Here is a 21,114-nt window from a genome sequence, read left to right as displayed (position 1 = left end):
AGTTCCCCCAACACACCCACTACAGAAATCCCCGTGCCCAGGTACTCACAGTGTACCCCATGATGGGGCTCGGAGGGTGCCTAGGCATCTTCCACTGTATGCTGAAAGCTGAACAGTTCAGAGCACCCAACATGATATCGAGAGGTGGTCCTACCTTGCCTGCTCCAAAACAAAAGAGATGGTGTTAGAAGTTGCATGCATCCCACCGTGAGTACACTTAACACAAGATGTAAGAGTGTGTGCTTACAGATGGAAAGCATGCTGAAAGATGATTCCAGAGGCCAGAAATGCAGTCAGCTCTCTAGTAGGACACTCTTGTGGCAGGTGACTGCTCCAGACCTCTGCTGGCCCCTCCCCTTGGGGCAATGGGAGGGAAATCAACCCAACTATTGCCCACAGTCCCTCTGTAACTGCTAATATCTCAAGGACCAGCAAAGGGAAATTCAGGACAGCATAGGCCAAGGAGGGCTTCCCTGATAGTTCAGCCAGTAAAGAATCCGCCTGCAATGCAGGTAGCCCCCAGTTTGATTCCTGGGTTGGGAAGATCCCCTGGAGCAGGAATAGGCTGCCCACTCCAGTATTCATGGGCTTCCCTGCTGGCTCAGATGGTAAAGAATCTGCCTGCAGTGAGGGAGATCTGGGTTCGATCCCTGGGTTGGGAAGATACCCTAGAGGTGGGCATGGCAACCGACTCCAGTATCCTTGCCTGGAGAATCCCCATGGACAGAGGAGCCTGGTGGGCTACAGTCCATGGGGTCGCAAAGAGTCGGACACACTGAGTGACCAAGCATAGCACATGTAGGCCAAGGAGTGTGGAATGTTTTAAAGGAAGATAGTAATGGCGGTTTTTTTTTACTCAGTAACACATATGTTTTATGGACATGTTATATAGATACATCTGTTTATATAGCTCACATATTCTTAATGTCAAATATTTAATAAATGTGGCTTAATGTAGTCATAAAATGGGCTTAGGAAATTTCAAACGTTTTACTGTAGTCTTATCTTTTTTTTTTATTGTAGTCTTATCTTAAATAATTTTATAGTCATAAATAATAAAATTTACATTTATAAAAACAACATATGCAGATTTCAAAATTTAGAAAACACAAACAAAAAACTTCCATCATTTGGAATCCTGCCAGCATTGTAATACACTACTCATACCTCCTCTTGATTACAAGAAATTTTTTGAAAGATATATAGATATATATACATAAAGACATATTTACATATTTTACTTATATAATGTATATATAATTGTAATGTTTTATCATGTTCATTATATATAATATGCACATATACTCAATATATTCATGTTATTTCAATTAGTATATATAATACACACATATACATATAAAAACTGATAGTATACATTTACTAAAAAAATAAGTGGAAGTTAGCTCTTCCACTTAATACATGTGCCATAATTTACGATTTATCTCATTTTACTATTGTTGCACTTATTTCTGATATTTTGCTATTTTAAATAATGCTCCATGAGGGCAGAAAGTAGGTATGTCCCATTCAGAGCACAGAGATTAATTAATGGAAGGGCTCGACAAACACTCCTTGAGCGAATGAATGTTCTTCAGTTTGATTTTACACTTACTAATATGTCCTGCTGATCTTCCTTTTTAATGACTGTGTATAATTCTCCAACATATCAGTTGGGATACTCTCTACACACAGAAATCTAATGTGTCTATTTATTGGGTTACTGCCAGGCCTTCCATCACCATTATTTTCAATAACAGAAGCAAAGGCCTTTCTGGTGGACCAAGTTACAGAGGTCCAGTGCCATCAATCGGCAAGAACTCCCATAGACACCCACCACTGCTGCCACTCAGGTATTTGATCTTCAACTCTTCTCTGGCTCTGGCTTGGTTAAAGATTTAAAGTCCCATCTGATTGGCCAAAGAAATATCATGTGACAAACAGGTCATGTGACCAAAGGAAAAGAAAAGAAATATTGGGTTTTTTCTAGTTTCCAAACTGGAAAAGGATGAATGGAGTCTTGGAAATAGTTCTTCTACCAAGCCTATCTACTGCATACAAGTCTCCCTAAAGGAGGACAGGGCCTTAGGAAAAGAGTAGTGAGTGTTGAGATAGCTAAATCCTCTGGTACTCAGAGCATGCACATGTATTAACTGTTACTCCACTGATTGACATTTGGTCATTTCCAAAATTTCACTGCTGAAAATAATGCTAAGAAGAACATCAGTGTCTGTGCGCACCTTTTCATGCACATGTCCAAGCACTTCCAAGATGGATATCTATTAACAATCATGAGTAAATGCATCTTAATTTTTAGTAGCTAGTGACTTGTTGCTCTCCAAAAAGGATTAAATAAATAATCTTGAATTACATTCAATGTTTTAATTTGGGTAAATAAAGTAGAACTTTAGTGTCTAAGACATAATTTCTCAACCTCCACTCTACTGACATTTCAGGCTGTGTGTTCTTTGTGCCGACTCTCCTGTTTTAGAATGTTGAGATGCATCTTTGGTCTCTATCCACTAGATGCTAGTAGCACCCACTGACCATAGTTGTGAAAACCAAAAATATCTCCAGACATTGCCAAATGTCCCGTGGTGGGCAAAAATGACTCCAACTGAAAACTGCTGATCCAACAGAATGAATATTTTAAAGATGTTTACGTTAGTTGCTCAGTCATGTCCGCCTCTTTGTGACCCCGTGGACTGCAGTTCACCGGGCTCCTCTGTCCATGGAATTCTCCAGCCAAGAATACTGGAGTAAGTAGCTATTCCCTTCTCCAGGGAATCTTCCCAATCTAGGGATCAAACCTGTGTCTTCCTGCATTGCAGGCAGATTCTAATGTAGCCAAACTTACATCTAGAAAATTAAGGAATTTTTAAGGAATTTTAGAAGCTTATGGAGGTGTATGAGAATGCCCAGTATAAGAATCACATCTTCACCAGATCTGAATATTACTTTAAAATCTTTGTTACATTGATCAGAAAAAAAAGAGGAATATTTTAACATCCTCTTTGGCTATTTTTCCTCTTCCCTTTATGTGTTTCATACAGTTTTCAATCAGGTTAGCTTTCTTTTTATTCAATGATTGAAAAGAGCTCTTAATATGTTAAAGATCTGAATCATTTACCTATATTTCTTCCTATGTAGTTTTATATTTAGACCAGGCTGTACTATTATCTACTACAGGCCAGTTTTATTGCTGAGTTGAGGTCTATGTTAATGAAATCTCAAAAGAAGCCAAGAATGGGACGAAAAGATAGTAGAAATGATTTACAGAACCCTCACAGACTACAGAATAACCAGTTAGCACAATCTCATTCTCAGTTGAGTTCAGTTCAGTCACTCAGTTGTGTCTGACTCTGCGACCCCATGGACCACAGCACACCAGGCTTCCCGGTCCATCACCAACTTCAAGAGCTTGCTCAAACTCATGTCCATCGAGTCGGTGATACCATCCAACCATCTCAACCTCTGTCATCTCTGTCTCCTCCCATCTTCAATCTTTCCCAGCATCAGGGTCTTTTCCAAGGAGTCAGTTCTTCACATCAGGTGGCCAAAGTATTGGAGTTTCAGCTTCAGCATCAGTCCTTCCAATGAATATTCAGGACTGATTTCCTTTAGGATTGACTGGTTTGATCTCCTTGCAGTCCAAGGGACTCTCAAGAGTCTTCTCCAACACCACAGTTCAGAAGCATCAATTCTTCGGCGCTCAGCTTTCTTTATAGTCCAACTCTCACATCCATACATGACTACTAGAAAAACCACAGCTCTGACTAGATGGACTTTTATTGGCAAAGTAATGTCTCCACTTTTTAGTATGCTGTCTAGGTTGGTCACAGCTTTTCTTTCAAGGAGCAAGCGTCTTTTAATTTCATGGCTTCAGTCACCATCTGCAGTGACTTTGGAGCCCCCCAAAATAAAGTCTCTCACTGTTTCCATTGATTTTCCATCTATTTGCCATGAAATGATGGGGCCAGATGCCATGATCTTAGTTTTCTGAATGTTGAGTTTTAAGTCAACTTTTTTACTCTTTTCTTTCACTTTCATCAAGAGGCTCTTTAGTTCTTCTTCGCTTAGATCCTAGGAATAACACTGCTGTCTTTAACGGGGAAAAATTGTAATCAATCAAGTTGGGCTACTTGGATCAATGAGTGGGAAGCCATCCTTGTATCCTTTGTGTATCTGTCATAGTTCAGTACAGAAAACTCTCGAGGTATTTTAAACAGACAAGTGGTTACAAAATTGGTGGAAAGACTAGGGGAGTGGAATTCAAGAGTCTCTATTAGCTCTATTTTATAAATATGTGAATAAATAAATGAGAGAGAGGAAGATACTAGTTAGAGAGATGATAGCTAACTAATTCACTATAGTGGTGATTCAGAACCAAGAAGCTTCTGCCTTCACACTCGATCCTGCCGTTCTTGTCACTACAGCTGCCTGCAGAAACACACGAAAGTGGTGGTGAATCTTGGAAAGCTTTTTGTGTTTTGTTGGCCTTTCTTGGCAGGAGAAACAGCAGCCAGAAAGTGGCCTTCCTCCCACTCCCACCTTCCCTTAAGTTCCAAGAGTGCATCTAAAAAAAAAAAAAAGAGTGCATCTAACTGTACTGGATCTAATTCACATGTAGAATACTGCTTGCAAGGCAGTCTGGGAAATGTTTTTATTTCTCCAGCTTTGCATTATAATACTGATGCCTAGAAGGAAGGTAAAATTGTTACTGTTGAACAAGCCAGTCCACAGGATCTATGACATACTGGTACCTTAAGAAGCCTGAATTCCAGTATACTATCCCTTCTTAATTTCATATTCACTAGGAAAGTGCTCAGATCAAGCCCTGCTGGGACACAGACAGGTATGATTTCTATTTTATTGGTATAGTCTTCCATTTATTTAATCTTCCACATACCTAACAAGTATGTATTGAGTTCCCATACGTATCAGGCACTGGCTTAATCAGTGAGGCTACATTAATGGTGAAGAGAGACAGAGGACCATAAACAAGTTAACAGGACATCACAGTCTGGCATGAGGCGCGTAAAGGGAAGGATGGAGCACTTTGGTGGCACATAGCAAGTAGACATCTGACTCCACCTGGCAGACTAGCAAAAATGAGACAAAGTGAGGATGGAGAAGCATCCCAAGCAGAGTGAGGAGTATACATTTTTTTCAAAGAGTCAGGGGAAGAACCACAAATATTAAATATATCTGCTGGTGCTCAGCCATTAAGTCATGTCTGACTCTTTGCAAACCCATGGGCTGTAGCCCGCCAGGCTCCTCTGTCCATGGGATTTTCCAGGCAAGAATACTGGAGTGGGTTGTCATTTCCTTTCCCAGGGGATCTTCCTGACCCAGGGATTGAACCCACATCTCCACATCTCCTGCATTGCAGGTGGATTCTTTACCAGTGAGCCACCATAGAAGCCCAGTATAACCCTAGAGGGCCATAACTGAGTGGATGTGGGTAGTGAATGAGAAGGATGCAAGCTCCAGGAGTTCTGCCTTGGGCAGCACAGGGGAGAGGTGTGGGCCATCCACTGTCTAGGAGCACAAAGGCAGCTTTGACTGCTACTGACGTAGGAGGTGTGGTCATCAGCAGCTGGTGAGTAAGTGGTGGCCAGGTCAGACATTTGGGGCAAATACCAAAGCTATCCTAGATGAGTCCAGCGGTTAAAGATGAGAAATCACATTAGGGAAAAGAATTGAAAATCAGATATTTTTTTGAAGATAAACCTTCCTAAGTTTAAAAGAAGTAAAGAAACCAAAAGAAAAGTGACGGATTCCACATCAGAAACTTCATTATGCTTTTCAAATATCACAAAAGAAAAAATCAAAACAACAGATCAAAGGGTGAATAATTGCAGCAAAATGACAGGCCAAGGGATATCTTTATTATAAAACTCATACATAATGAGAAAAAAACATATCCAGGCCCTAATAAATAAAATATGAAGAGAGAACTCACCAGAGAGGAAATATAGCTGGTAAATACACATGGCAAAAGATTCCAATTTGCTAGTTATCAAATAAATACAACTTCTTAAAATTGAGATGTCGTTTTCACCTATTAAATTAGCCAAAACATTTAGATGATAGTAACTAATGCTGACAAGACTACCTAAATGTGCTGGTCTCAAAAAATTACTGATGGCAGAGTAAATCAGCACAGGCATTTTGAAAGGCGATTTGGCAAAATGCGGTACTATCCATAAGTATTTTTCTTCTCTTGGACTCTCAGAAGTGGGATTACAGTCTGCCCTGAGGAAAGAATATTAAGAGAAGGCTGCTCCCATGAAGATGTTCTTCAGAGAATCATCTGTGATATACAAAAATCATAAACAGCCTAAATATCTAGAAATAGGGCAAAAGTCAGCTTCTGTTCTTCCTCTCACTCCTGGCCTAAAACCCATCATTCTTTAGTTTTAAATCCATTGCTATTTGTCCATGTGCATTGTGGTTTCCATATTTCATCACTTCTATCTCTGTCTGTTTCTTTTTTCTCCTGCAGGTTAATGCCTTTGCCCCAATTTACGAGCATTTTGGTGGGGTTTTGGAGGGACCAATAGTAAATATGCTTTTTCAACCCACCATGTTTCACTAGAAATCAACTGATCTTTGTAACAGTATGGGACAGAGAAAGAAGTCATTATTCCCACTCTACAGATGAAGAAACTGAGATCAAGAGTCTGTTGATATAAGATCTCAACAGTGGGGCAGGAAACAGAGACAATAAGTAACAAAGAAGAGAGGATCTTCTTCTCTCTACCCCTTAAAGTTTCTGTACTCGGTTATTGGAAGGACTGATGCTAAAGCTTAAGCTCCAATATTTTGGCCACCTGATGCAAAGAGCTGACTCATTGGAAAAGACCCTGATGCTGGGAAAGATTGAGGGCAGGAGGAGAAGCGGGTGACAGAGGATGAGATGGTTGGATGACATCATTGACACAATGGACATGAGTTTGAGCAAACTCCAAGAGATAATGAAGGCCAGGTAAGCTCGGCGTGCTGCAGTCCAGAGGGCTGCAGAGTCAAACACGATTTAGCGACTGAAAACAACAACTCAGTGATTATGCCCACTTCCTCTTCTCAGCTCCACTATACTCTCTTCCCAGGTGCTCTCTTCTCTCCCCGTCATATACACATGTACTGGTGCCCCACCAGTCCATGTCCCCAGGCCAGCCCACTCTCCCAGAGAACAGGTCTATGTACCCAACTGCCAAGTGCACCCAGATGTTATGTGGGTCTCTCAAACTCAACACACCCAAACTAAATCTATCATCTTTCTCTTTAACCTGAGCCCCTCCAGAAATCCTTGTTCAAGTAAATGGTATCACCATCCACTATGACCTCCAGAAACCTAGAAGTCACCCTCAGCATCAAATTGATCACATGGAGTTCATTCTCTCCTGTTCATGGAGGCCTCGGAATCTTCCTCAATCCACTGCCTGGAGCAGCAGCACCACCTGTTCAGAGCTGCACATGCAATGGAACCTATTTGCCACTTGTCAAGACTTCCCCAGATGGCGCTAGTGGTAAAGAACCTGCCTGCCAATGCAGGAGACTCAAGAGACTCTGGTTCAATCCCTGGGTCAGGAAGATCCCTTGGAGGAGGGCATGGAAACCCACTCCAGTATTCTTGCCTTGAAAATTCCATGGACAGAGGAGCCTGGCAGGTTACAGTCCATAGGTCGCAGTGACAGACGCGACTGAAGCAACTTAGCACACACGCTCACAAGACTTCCCTGAAGGTTTTTCTGGCCTTTTCAGACCCTAAAGAGTATAGTTACCCCCCCTCAGCTTGCTCAGCCTTCACCCTCCTCAGAAGAATGTGTGTTAATAAACTATTACACCAATAAATGTAACTTTTTTTCTGAAAAGCAGTGGAAGGCCACAGGACTGATGACTCTAAATCTTAGGAGTAGGAGGGCTGTATGAAGGGTCACCTTGTCAAAAGGAAGCATCAGAGGCCTTGTCTTAAGGCACATTTGTATTGTGAGCACAGCATTTTTCTCTTTGTGTGTTTGTTTGAAGTGTCCTTGAAGGAAGGGCAGGTCTCCAGCTGGGAGCCGTCTGAAGCTGTATTTGCAGAGTCAGCACGATATTTACACAGAGATTGTAGGATCCTTGGAGTATCCACATAGGGGGCCAGGCTGAAGGCAGGAGCACACCACCCAGTGGGGCCCTCTGAGCTGGAGACGAGAGTCCAGGCAGGTGGGGGTGGACCTGGAAAGGCCAGAGAAACCAGCTGGAAAGTCTTGAGGCTTGGCCTAGTACCAGTTTTGGAGATAAAGGGACATCGGAGGGTGGTCCCCACCAGAATGAGCCGATCAAAGTATTTCTCTCAATCTCTTCTGGCTAGGGAAGTGAAAGATTAGGAGTGAAACTAATGAGACTGGCCTCGCAACTCTACAACCTGTGCGTCATCAGGAGAATGTCCTATCATTGGACAGGGCAAGTCGAACCCAAGCTACTCTCTCCAAAAACTCTTAAGGAAGCAAAAAAAATTTTGATAATGCTTGGAACACTGAGTTCCTCTAGGATTTTATCTATTATGATATAAAAACATACTAGTGCTTCCTCAATATTAAAAAAGAAATCAAAGTGGTAGGTCGCTAACATGTGGAATAAACAAGATTTAAGCAGTTAAATACGAAAATAATATTCATATTTAACCAACAATGCTTAGAATGTTGGATTATATATTACACGATAGAAAGCTAGTTTTGAAGAACTGTAGCCTTTTAAACTATATAATGTAATTATACAATATATCCAGAAGCTGTGTTTTTGTAAGCTAAAAGCTATACTTCTTAAGAGATAAATTAAAAAGTGTATTTCTTGGCCATGAGAGAGCTGTATTCTTTAGAGGGGCTTTCTTCTTTGGAAGTCTTTCAAAACTGTGTTAGGATTTTGCATTAGAAACTTCTGAATGATTAGGTCATTTTCTCATGGTAATTTTATTTCATAAAATACTTTGACTTCCCGCACAAAATTCATCTCTGATTCAATTAGCTTTGCAATCCAATTCATAAAAACACTCCAAAATGCAAACAAAAATATCATCTGTGACAGAAATACATTGCTTGCTTTTTAATTATTTGACTTTCACGGAATGAACCAAGTTATATTCACTGATGCAATGGGAAGTGCCCAGACTAACTAAAAATAATCAAGAAATTCTGAATAGGAATAAAATCTTATTTCCATCTTTTTGAAGTTTGCTCCAACCATTATTACTAAAGCAGCACTATCAAGATCTGCCACTAGAGCCACTCTCAAGGTGATGCCTTCAAGGCAGCACTAAAAATTTAGGTTTAGACAGAGAACAGTGTTTGTTCTAGTTACCTGGGGATGAAAAATTCTCACACACTGAGGAGCAGCACAAACTGTTTTCCAGAGCCCTTCTAACTTCTTTTCGTGGGGTAGTTATGGTTTATATCGGGTTTCCCTGGTGGCTCAGATGGTAAAAGAATCTGCCTGCAATGCAGGAGACCTGGGTTCAATCCCTGGGTTGGGAAAATCCCCTGGAGGAAGGCATGACAACCCACTCCAGTATCTTGCCTGGAGAATCCCTATGGACAGAGGAGCCTGGAGGGCTACAGTCCCTGGGGTCACAAAGAGTCGGACACAACTGAGAGACTAAGCACAGCATGTGGTCTACATCACAATCTTGCTTCCCTCTGAAATCTACCATTCTAGGGTGTAGTTCCAGAGTATAATCCACAGCACCAGAGTATAATTCCAGAAGAGTAAGCCACCTTTCCAGAATGTACTTCACCCTTGCACAATGCCTCGGTTTACTCATTAGCTAACCACCGGGCTGGATTAGATGATTTCTAACGTCCCCCCTACTCTGACATTCTACTCCCCTAAATACCACATGGGAACATCCCCAGAACACTAAAGGTAAGAGGGAAAAGAATGGCTCAGAGCGGTTCCTGGCACAGGTAGACCCAGACAGATGTGGGCCCTGCTTTAGAAGACCCGGTTTGGATCCTCTTTTGGCCACACCAGGTACCTTGGTTTGAGTGTGTGTCCCAGACCATGATGACATGCCTGTAAGAGCCTGGGGCACCTCCACTTGCGGACCACTTCCTGAGCACCCTAGACCCTGGGTTCCCTGCCCGAATAGTTCTGAGCATGTTTCCTGGTCTTCAGTGGCCTCTTCCCTGGGTCTGCTCTTCTGAGGGTGACCCACGCTTCTGGTGGGTGCGCCCTCAGTAACAGGGTGGACAGTGGGTTGCTGTTTGCCAGGATGGGTGGCGGACAGAGCTGGGGTTGTTGGCTGGGGTGTCCACACGCGTGCAAACGCTCAGCCTTCAGGGAGGGACAGAACAAGAGGAACCCCAGACCAGGCTTTAGGGGCCAGTCCTGGCCACACTGCCTCTTTCAAAGTAAAACTCAAGGAGTCTGAGAAATCTAAATTTGAACCTGGTCTTCCAGGTTATCATGATTTCTCATGGTCAGGGCAGAAAGAGAGAAAACACTGTATCTAATAGTTTGCTTGGTGAATGGACTGTAAGTTTTTACAGGTGGTATGGAGGTGTCCATTTGAACTCCTGCTCTGGATGCACTAGCAGGAGGGGCAGGCCCACCTCCAAGAATCACACTGTTTCATAAAGAGGGGTTCAGCTGGGTTGTGAGGGGATCTTGCAGAGGAGTCCTTCCGGCCCAGCTGGGGACTTCTGGCAGAGGGAAATTTAGCTGCGAGCCTCTAACAACATTCCTGTTAAGAATCAGAGATGTGGATGGACCTAGAGTCTGTCGTACAGAGTGAAGTAAGTCAGGAAGAGAAGAACAAGTATCGTATGTTAACGCATGTATGTGTACTCTAGAAAAATGGTACTGATGAACCTATTTGCAAGGCAGGAATAGAGACACAGACGTAGAGAACAGACGTGGACACGGGGGCAGGGGGACAGGATGGGACGAATTGGAAGAGTAGGACTGACATATATACACTACCATGTGTAAAACAGATAGCCAGCGGGAAGCTGCTGCATAGCTCAGGGAGCGCAGCTCAGTGCTCTGTGATGACCTAGATGGGTGGGATGGGGGAGGGTGGGAGGGAGGCCCCAGAGAGAGAGGATATATGTATATAGATAGCTGATTCACTTCATTGTATAGCAGAAACTAACGCAACAACATAAAGCAACTATACTCCAAAAAAAGTTTTTTAAAGGAATCAGTCAACAAGCCAAGCATAGCATAGCTGCCAGAAATGGAGAGGGATGCTGGAGTGGGGACACCACAGAGCTTGCAACCTACTAGAGTAACAACTAGATGATGGACTTCGAGGCTCTGCTCTTCCCTAACTCCAGGCGTTTTAGAGAGGGTTAAGGCAAAAACCAGCTGTCAAGTGCCTACTGTGTGCGAGACTGCCCTTGTGACACTTTGCTGTCACTGGTGGGAGCTCGCTTCTGATCACATCAACCAAGGAAAGCAAGTGGAAGCTGTGAGCCTCTACTAATCAGCTGCCTGTTGCCACACACACCTGCACATATATACAAACATGCACATATATACATACAGGTACACGTGCACGCACTTCCTCCCCATCCCAAGCAGAAATCGTTTAAATCACTTCACAGTGATTCATTATTAACAATGATTAAATGCTAAGATCTTTTAACATGGGGGAGGACAAAGAAACGTAGACTATGAAATTTGACAAAAGCACCTAGACAAAAATATAGAGAGAAGATTTTAAGCTAGAAGTAAAGTGAAAGTGTTAGTCACTCAGTGATGTCTGAGTCTTTGCAATCCCATGGACTGTAGCCCTCCATGCTCCTCTGTCCATGGAATTCTCCAGGCCAGTATACTGGAGTGAGTTGCCATTTCCTTCTTCAGGGGATCTTCCCAACCCAGGGATGGAACCTGGGTCTCCTGTGTTGCAGGCAGATTCTTTACTGTCTGAGCCACCAGGGAAGCCCTCAGAAGGGAGATCCAAGTATATCTAATCCAGTGGTTCTCTGATGTTCAGGAGCATCTGAATCACCCCACAGGCTGGAATAACAGATTGCAGGTCCCACCTGGAGCTTCTGATTCCCTAGGTGAGGGATGGGGCCCGTGAATATGCATGTCTAACATGCTCCTGGGAGATGCCGATGCTGATGGTTCTTAAACCACAGTGTGAGAACCACTGGTTTGCCCTAACCTAAATGATGGGGAAGCTAAAACTCAGAGCAGCTAAGCATCATGTGAGATCTCAGCAGCTGGTAAAGAGCTGACACTAAGATCCTGGTCTGTTCAGTCCCTCGTCAGATGCTTCGGAGCATCTGGCAGCACTTCCAAGTTTCACGAAGCTGTAGTGGCTTTCATTTGGAGGCTGGTCTCCAATCAGGTGTGCCAGTAACTCTCAGCTCCTTTGTTGCTTCAGTATAATCACATTCCCCTTAGAAGGTATGTCAATGGTGTGGTTTCAGGAGGATGCCCCTATAGGGTATCTCAAAAATCTCTCAATGTCTGGGTCCAGGACACTGATGCATGAAGTCTGAAGAAGCTCTGCAGGTGGTCCTGATATACACCTGGCTGAGCCCCACTGTGAGTTCCATTCTTCCAGGTGGTCTCATCCATCCACACAGTGTCCCCAAGCACCTGCCTGATGTATCTTTCCAAGTAAGCTCTGCATATCTAACTGGGTTTCTCAGCCTTGATGGCTCATAGACACTCCAAACTCCAAATGTTTTAGTTTGAAACCATCTTCAGTCTTCAAATCTCCTCTCCCATGTTCCCCACAATCCAAAAATCAGGGAGCATCTTTAGCTCCTCCCTCTCTCTTATGTTCCAGATGCAACCCACACCTCCCACACACTGCCCCCAATAGCCCATAGAATGTAAGCTCCATAAGGGCCAGGCCTTTTGTGATCAGCCTTTAATCCCTGGCACCTATAGTATTCTCTAGAATATAATAGGCAGTCCAGAAATATTTGCTGTCATCTACTAAATGATTGATCAAATAAATCCACATCTTCCTTCTAGTTCTACTGCCACGACTTTAGTTTAGCCTCCTATCAAACTGTACTGACATCCCCAAATTAACCACAGTTTGTTCTCCTAGATGCCCATGGTACCACAAGGGCCACTAGAAAAAAGAAATCCCAGTTGGCAAGAGTGGGTTGCCACTCTGCCACTAGACTCCTGTCTTGGTTGGGACCAGAGGCCATTTACTCGAGATCAGATCCACTAAGTCCTGTGAGTCATTCCCAGTCTGTGGTCTAAAGAGAATGCCTCATTCCACCAAGCCCTAAGCAGCAGGGGTCTGCTGCAGGAATTAGGGTCATCTTTCCAAGAGGGCATAGAGGGGACATTGGGGAAGGACCAACGTGCCATTTGCTTGTACTGTGAATTCTCCCCATCCCACAGGCCTGAAGCCACCACCATGCAGGAGGTCCTTATAAGGGCTGGGGATGATGTCTGCAACCAACCTCCTATAAAGTCCATTCGGATGACTTCAGAGAAAATGGCCAGTGCCCACAGAAGGCAACCCTCCCTGCAATTCCTCTGCCTCACTGCTAGATGAACAGACTTTGGGGATTATTGTGACATCAGTGGGGGTCTTTGTGAGAAAAGAAAGAATCCCCATTAAAACATCACAGTGATTGTTGCTGCAGGCAAAATTCACAGTTGAAGGAAAACTTTAGTGGGGGAAACTGATAAAGAGAATACTTATAGGGACTTTCCTGGTAGTCCAGTTGTTAAGAATCCACTTTGTAAAGCAGGGGACGCAGATTCGATCCCTGGTCTGGGAACTAATATTCCACATGCCTCCGGGTGACTAAGCCTGAACACTACAACTACTGAGCCAATGGGCTCTAGAAGCAGTGTGCCGCAATTGGAGAGCTCGCATGCCTCAATGAAAGATGCTGCATAATGCAACTAAGACCCGGCGCAACCTGGAGTGGGTAGCTGTTCCCTTCTCCAGACAGAGGATCTTCCCTACCCAGGAACTGAACCAGGGTCTCCTGCATTGCGGGCAAGATTCTTTACCAACTGAGCTATCCGGGAAGCCCACATAAATAAATAAATATCTTTAAAAGAGAGAGAGAGTACTTACAAAGAAAGCCTCGAGGTAGCTCATCAAAAATATCTACTAACGATGCTTCCCTGGTGCCTCAGCTGATAAAGAACCCGCCTGCAATGCTGGAGACCTGGGTTCAATCCCTGGATTGGGTAGACCTCCAGAAAAGGGAATATCTACCCACTCCAGTATTCTGGGCTGGAGAATTTCAGGGACTGTATAGTCCATGGGGTCACAGAGTTGGACACAACTGAGTGACTTTCACTTATTTCTTTCAATGACCATAGTGGTTTTTAACATGTGTCCACAAAATCTTTAATATTCTTTCTCCAGGAGGTAGAACTAAGCTTTCCTTCCCTTCAGTGTGGGATGGATTTAGTGACTTACTTCTAATAAATAGAAGATGAAAGGGAAAAAATGGTAGCTTCACGCTGGAGAAACCTGGAAGACACCACTTTAACCATGTGATCAAGGTTAACATCACCAGTGAGAAGTCATGTTGACATCATCTTGATTTGGTGGGATATGAAGGATAATAAATTTCTCTGGTTTTCCTCCCAAAGATGCCCAACCCCAGTCTGATCATTAGAAAATATTAGACAAATCCAAATGGAATGACACTCTACAAAGTAATTGATCAGTGTTCTTCAAAAGGGTCAAGGTCATGAAAGACAAAGACTGAGAATAGTCCACAGATTGAATGAAACTGAGGAGATATGACCATGAAATACCGTGTGCTCCCCTGGGTAGATCCTGGAATAGAGAAAAAAATATCGTGAAAAACTGATAAAATTTGAATAAGGACTTTACATTTGTTAGCAGCATTGTAGGATTAGCCTTGATAAATGTACCATGGCCACATAAGATAATCGTATCACGGGAGCTGAGTGAAAGACGTACGCAAACTCTATACCATTGTCACAACTCTTCTGTAAATTTAAAATTAATCCCAAAATAAAACCACTGAAGAAAAAATACAGATCCTTCCTTTTTTTTCACTATAATCCCAGAAAGGAGACCCTTTTCGCTCTGGCAGAGTCCCCTTCCCAGGCAAGGCTGTCTCCCTGCTGGAGCAGAATTGTCCTGAGCCCTGAAAATCAGCCACGGAAAGCTGATATCACCCCACCCTGCCAACTTGCAGGGCCCACGCAGCCACAGTGACTGAGAAGAGCAGCTCCCGCTCTCCCTCCTTTCCTCAGGAAAGGGTTTCTCTCCTGTTCCCTCCTGCCAGCACTGGCCCTGCACCATATGGCAGCACATCTGGTCGGGTCTCCAGGCTACACCTGCTTGAGAAGCAGCTTCCCCCTTCCCCTGTGAATCTGGCCCCTGCAATTTTCAGGGTGGTGGCAAGGGGCCTTTGGCCAAAACTTCAACCGCGGCTTCTTCCTGGTAAAGCCAGGGTTGGTTAGTAGAACATGAAGCTTAATAATCAGTAGACTGAATTAGCTTGTATGCGATCACAAAAAAGGTTTAAAATGTCTTATCCTTCAGGGAATAGAGATTTTTTTAAAAAATTTATGTGGACCATTTTTTTTTTAGTTTTTATTGAATTTGTTACAATATCACTTCTGTTTTATGTTTTGGTTTTTTGGCCACGAAGCATGTCAGATCTTAGCTACACAACCAGGGATCAAACCCACACCCCCTGCATTGGAAAGCAGTGTTAACCACTGAATCACCAAGGAAGTGAGGGAATAGAGGATAATAGTCATTTCAAAATGGAAATGAAACAAATCACCTCCCCTTTCCCAAAATGCTGGTAGTCTTAAAGACAGTAGTTTCATAGATTTGGCATATGAATTTGCTAAAGGTAATAATGGCTATAATTTGCTGACCACTATCTCTAAGCCTGGCACTTATCAGCACTTTATAAAGACAGTCCCTTCCACCACTTTCAAGCCCATAGGTTATTTTTACACAACTAGGGAAAGGATTCCTCCTCTGGGCAGACACAGATCCCCAGGCAAGGGAAAGAGGATGGAATTTCCACATGAGGTTGTTGCATTCTCAACCATTCATGGATTAACACAGTAATTCCAAACTGGATTCTAGATCTCGGCAACTCCTGACTGCAAACCAAAGGCCTGACGTTAAGTTGCTCTTTTTCATTCTTTCAATAGCTCTGCAAGATACTGTCATTACACTCATTTCTTAAATGAGGAAACTGAGAACAGACAATTACTGCCATGTTCACGACTATAGAAAGTGGAGTAGCCAGGATTTGACCTCAGGCCTCTCCAACCCCAAAATGTATGTTCTCAATTACTTCCAAGATTATGTGATGGAAGAATCATTGGAATGTTGATGGGAAGAAATAAATTTACTCCATGGGCAGTGATTACTGGTAAAAATCATATCCTACTTATTTTGCCTTTGGACCAAAGCAGCAAGTCTCCCCTTGCCCTCCACTCTTTCTTAGTAGCATCTTAAAAGTTAACATTAAAAAACGGAGAAATTTTATTCCCTCTAGTTTGGGGCTAGGGGTCAATCTCATCTGGCAAGATTATTCCCCAAAAGAGAAATAATGAGAGCAGCTGAAATGGACTTCACATCTCAAGGAGATTCATGGGGTGATGAGGGTCATGTTGTAGGAACCTGGGCTTTGGAAGGCAGCAGAATGTGAGGAATTGAGTCTGTGAGATGGAGGAGATGCCAAATCTTCAATAAAAAATCCCAAACTTAACAAAAATATGGAATAGAGAGTAACAGTAACTGAATTCTGTTGATTACTTACTGTTTGTCAGTTACAGTTCTAGAGAGTTTGGATGTATTAATTCAGCAATTCTCATAACAACTCTGAGAGATAGGCACTACTAATGTTCTATTTTAGAGGTGAGGAATTTGAAAAAGAGAGAGATTAAGTAGCTACTGCAAGGTGAGGGAGACAGACTAGGAACCAAGGACAACTCCAGAGCCTTGGGGAGTAACACATGGGTCTTGGAGCCAAATGTGAGTGACCAATCAAGAAACAGGGAAGAGGGGAGCAAAGACATCTGAGCTACACTAATAATAAAAACAAATAAATATAAGGACCAGATTCTGTGCTTTAAGGACCAGATTCTGTGCTTAAACTCTTTATCCCCAGTAAAGACAATCCAAATTCATTTTAGTGTTAGTCACTCAGTCATGTCCGACTCTTTGTGACCCCACGGACTATAGACCATCAGGCTCCTCTGTCCATGGAATTCTCCAGACAAAAATGCATTCCCTTCTTCAGGGGATCTTCCTGACCCAGAGATCGAACCCAGGTCTCCTGCACTGCAGGCAGATTTTTTACCATCTGAGCCACCAGGGTAGCCCAAAATTCACTACTAATATCATATGGGCCTGTGACATTGTTTTAATATTTCTAAGCCACATTAAAAAAAAAACCTATCCTTTTGGGGGTACATAATTTCATTGAGAGATGGACATTATTTCTATAAAATCTGCTGTCTCTTCTTATCAGGAAAAAACAGTATAGCATATTTTATTATCAACAAATCTGGGTATAACAAAATACCTCTTATATACCATTTATAACTCATAGTTGACCCTCTCTATTCTCTACACATATTTTTGCATCTAATCTTCACAAAGAACTTCCTTCTGCAGATGAGAAAACAGGTTGAGATAGATATAATGACTTGCCCCAATCACACACCCATAAGTAGCAGCTAGTAATCCAGGTAAGCTGGTCTCCAAAAACCAAGCATTTCAATAACTAAGCCCTACAGCAGTCTCTCTTGTTAAGGATAATGCCAAAGTCCTTGTCCCACTCTAATGCTTTTAGATCCAGACCATATGTGCAGGTCTGTTTATTTTTATTTATTTATTTTTTGGCCATGCAAGCAGCATGTAAGATCTTAGTTCCTTAACAGGGATCAAACCCATGACTCCTGCAGTAGGGGCACAGAACCCTTACCACTGGGCCACCAGGAAACTCTCCAGGTCTGTTTAATTATGGGATGTAAGATCTTATGATTAATTAAGAAAGTAAGATTAGAATGTCTCACATATAGACTTTGGAAACATAAAATGCACAGAAAGCATATTTGTGGAATGAAAAAAGGAAGGTTCATTGTGGCACTATAGCCAGTGAAGGGACATAAGTTGCATAAACATTGACCATGCCTATCAGGATTTATGATCTGATTAAGGAAAAATGATAAACATAACTGAAATAATAAAATATGAAGAGCTGTCTATTGTCCAGCACAGCAAATCATGCCATAGGTAATAGAGAAGAGGGACTGGACTCAGTAAGGACTATAAAATCTAAGTTAGAAAATCAATACCCAGTAAATGAGATTTGACATATGCAAAGTCACCTTAAAGAAATGGGATGATAAGACTTGAATAAAGTACATGGCCAACGATCAGGCAGTATGCACCTCCATGGTGCCCCTGCTGGTACCCGTTTGGATTAGTCAATGCTCATGTCAGATCATTTGTTAAATATTGTGACTCCTATACTCAGTTCAGATAGACTAGGTTGTGCTGCTGTAATAACTGACCCCCAAAACACAGAGGCTTACAACAGCAAGGATCTATTTACCATTCATTCACAAAATCACCATGAGTTGGTTGCAGCTCTCCTCCACATTGTTTCCACAGTAGCACTCTACCAAGATATGAAAAAAGATGCTCTCCCAGGGTTCGGGGGGCAGGCATGCAGAATTCATGTGGAACACAGGAAAAGTGGGTCAGAAAGACAAATGGCAGTGATAACCACCTAGGCACTGTCCAGGGGAGCTGGTGCCTGGGAATCTTCATCGTGACATGGCTGCATCCCTAAGTATCTCCTCTCAACAAATACCAGTCACTCTGTGACCTGTTCAGAGCCCAAAGACAGCAAGAACAAAACTCTTAGGCACCTATTGCCCATATCCTCACATTCACATAATTGTTCTGGCTCTCTCTTAAAATAGTGGACTTGAAATACTTTTCAACTATAATTAAAACACCATGGTATTGGCATGGAAATGGACAAGCAGATCAATAGAACAGAACAGATAGCCCTAGAATGTAAAAAACTTAATTTATGTTAAGAAAGGCATCTTGGATCAATGGGTAATGGAAGAATTATTCAACAGATGACACTAGGACAACTGATTAGGAAATTAGAAGAGAAAATCAATTTCTAGCCTTAATTCATGCAACACACAAACATAACTTTAACTCCAGATGGATTAAAGAATTAGATAAATTTACATTTATAAAGACATAAACAAGATGCTCCCCATTCACCCTCATCTACCCCAGCATATTTATTTTTAAGTTTTGTTAATAAGAGAAATCATATGCAAAATAAACAGGTTATACAACTTTTCAACACATTTCCTCCTGTTAAAACAACAACCAAAGTTAAAATACAACCTAGGTACAAATATTCACAGACAGAAAAAACATTAATATGATTTAATATATAAAGAACTTATATGAAATACAACAGAAATATTTTATGATTTATAGAGAAAAATGGACAAAAGCATGAATAGACAAGTTACTAAAAAAGATGACATTTCTTGAAAACACACAGAGAAAAACATTCAAAACACATGAGTAATTAACAAGTAGAACTTAGTGCAATACTGAGGGCCATTGCTTATCCACAAGTTGAAAGAATTTTTAAATGATAAAACCCAGTGTAAAGGGAACACATGTACACTCATGGTGGATTCATGTCAATGGGCAAAACCAATACAATATTGTAAAGTAAAAAAATAAATTAATTAAAAAAAAAACTCAGTTCAATAAAGATGTGTTTTTATACATTTTGACTGTAATTCTACTTATACAATTCTTTTGGAAAGTAATTGGGCAATGTCTGAGGATTCTTGAATATATCCAAATATGACATAGTAGTCTGACTTCTCATGATCTATCCTAAAGAAATATCACAGATATAAAATATAAAAGTTTTATGCAAGCAAGTTCATCTCAATATATTTATAATACTGAAAAATTAAAAAAAAAAACATGAATTCAGGCAAGACTATTTAAGTAAATTATAGCAACATATATGTAAATGATGGCCTGTCATAAAAATGGCGTTTATAATAATATGAGGAAATGCTTTCATTATGTTACATAAACAAACCAGTCCACAAAATGAACGCACACACAGAAATATGCAGAGCAAAACCCCGAGAAAAGATCATCGAAAGTTCAGAGCAGTTGGCTCAAAGTGATTCATTTTTCTTGCTACTTTCCCATATATTTATATTTTCTCTAAAGAGTATGTATTACTTTATGAGAGAAATACAAGCATCTTAATAAATAATTGCTAATAATAACTGAGTGTTGACTGTGTCAAGCGCTATACTGGGTACTTTACAAAATCAAGGCAGACACTGGTACAGTTAAAGGTAGAAGAGTAACATCTAACACTTATTAGATGTCAGATATGCTCTGACTGGTCCCCTATATTATCCCATCATTAGGTTTGTTATGTTCCTATTTTACAGTTAAGAACCCGAGGCTCAGTGGGACTGAGAAACTCTTCCAAAATCACACAGCCGGCGAGTCTGTGATGGAGCTAGTATCTGAACCAAAACAGATCTGTTCCAAAGCCAGCTCTTGTGACTACAGAGTGACTCCTGCATTGTCCATTGCAACAACCTGATGGATACCATTTTACAGATGAGACAATTGAGGCTTTGAGTATGTTAAGTGACTGTGGTCACAGGATTAGAAAGGAGCTTGTGTGTGAACTCAGGCATTCCAACTCTAGAATACTCCCTTCTGCTGCCTCTCCACCCCCATTCCTAGCTACTGGACACATTCACTCCTTAAATAACTAGTACACACAGCTCTCCTGTTTTTCTCATTTTCCCTCTGCGGCCCCTCTTCCTTACTCAAGAAACTACTGCTGCTGCTGCTGCTGCTGCTGCTGCTAAGTCACTTCAGTCGTGTCCGACTCTGTGAGACCCCATAGACGGCAGCCCACCAGGCTCTGCTGTCCCTGGGATTCTCCAGGCAAGAATACTGGAGTGGGTTGCCATTTCCCTCTCCAGTGCATGAAAGGGAAAAGTGAAAGTGAAGTCGCTCAGTCATGTCCGACTCTTAGCGACTCCATGGATTGTAGCCTACCATGCTCCTCCGTCCATGGGATT

General features: G+C 42.0%; 1 protein-coding gene across 7 annotated transcripts in view; it reads right to left on the bottom strand.

Moving 5' to 3' along the window:
- Positions 1–21,114, bottom strand: part of EGFLAM (EGF like, fibronectin type III and laminin G domains) — a 194,809-nt gene that overhangs the window by 126,523 nt on the left and 47,172 nt on the right. For all 7 annotated transcript variants that reach the window (XR_014061930.1, XR_014061931.1, XM_081519289.1 and 4 more), the window contains exon 2: positions 50–159. Coding sequence is in view for 5 of the 7 variants with exons in the window: in XM_081519289.1 (XP_081375415.1) it covers positions 50–159 (110 nt within the window). In the remaining 2 variants the exon portion in view is untranslated. The remainder of the gene's footprint in view (positions 1–49; positions 160–21,114) is intronic.

This window comes from Giraffa tippelskirchi, chromosome 8 (assembly GCF_054371585.1).
Source record: "Giraffa tippelskirchi isolate mGirTip1 chromosome 8, T2T-mGirTip1v1.2.pri, whole genome shotgun sequence".
In the NCBI taxonomy this organism is placed as follows: Eukaryota; Metazoa; Chordata; class Mammalia; order Artiodactyla; family Giraffidae; genus Giraffa; species Giraffa tippelskirchi.
The sequence above is the reverse complement of the archived record's forward strand: the minus strand, read 5'-3'. Positions and strand labels throughout refer to the sequence as shown.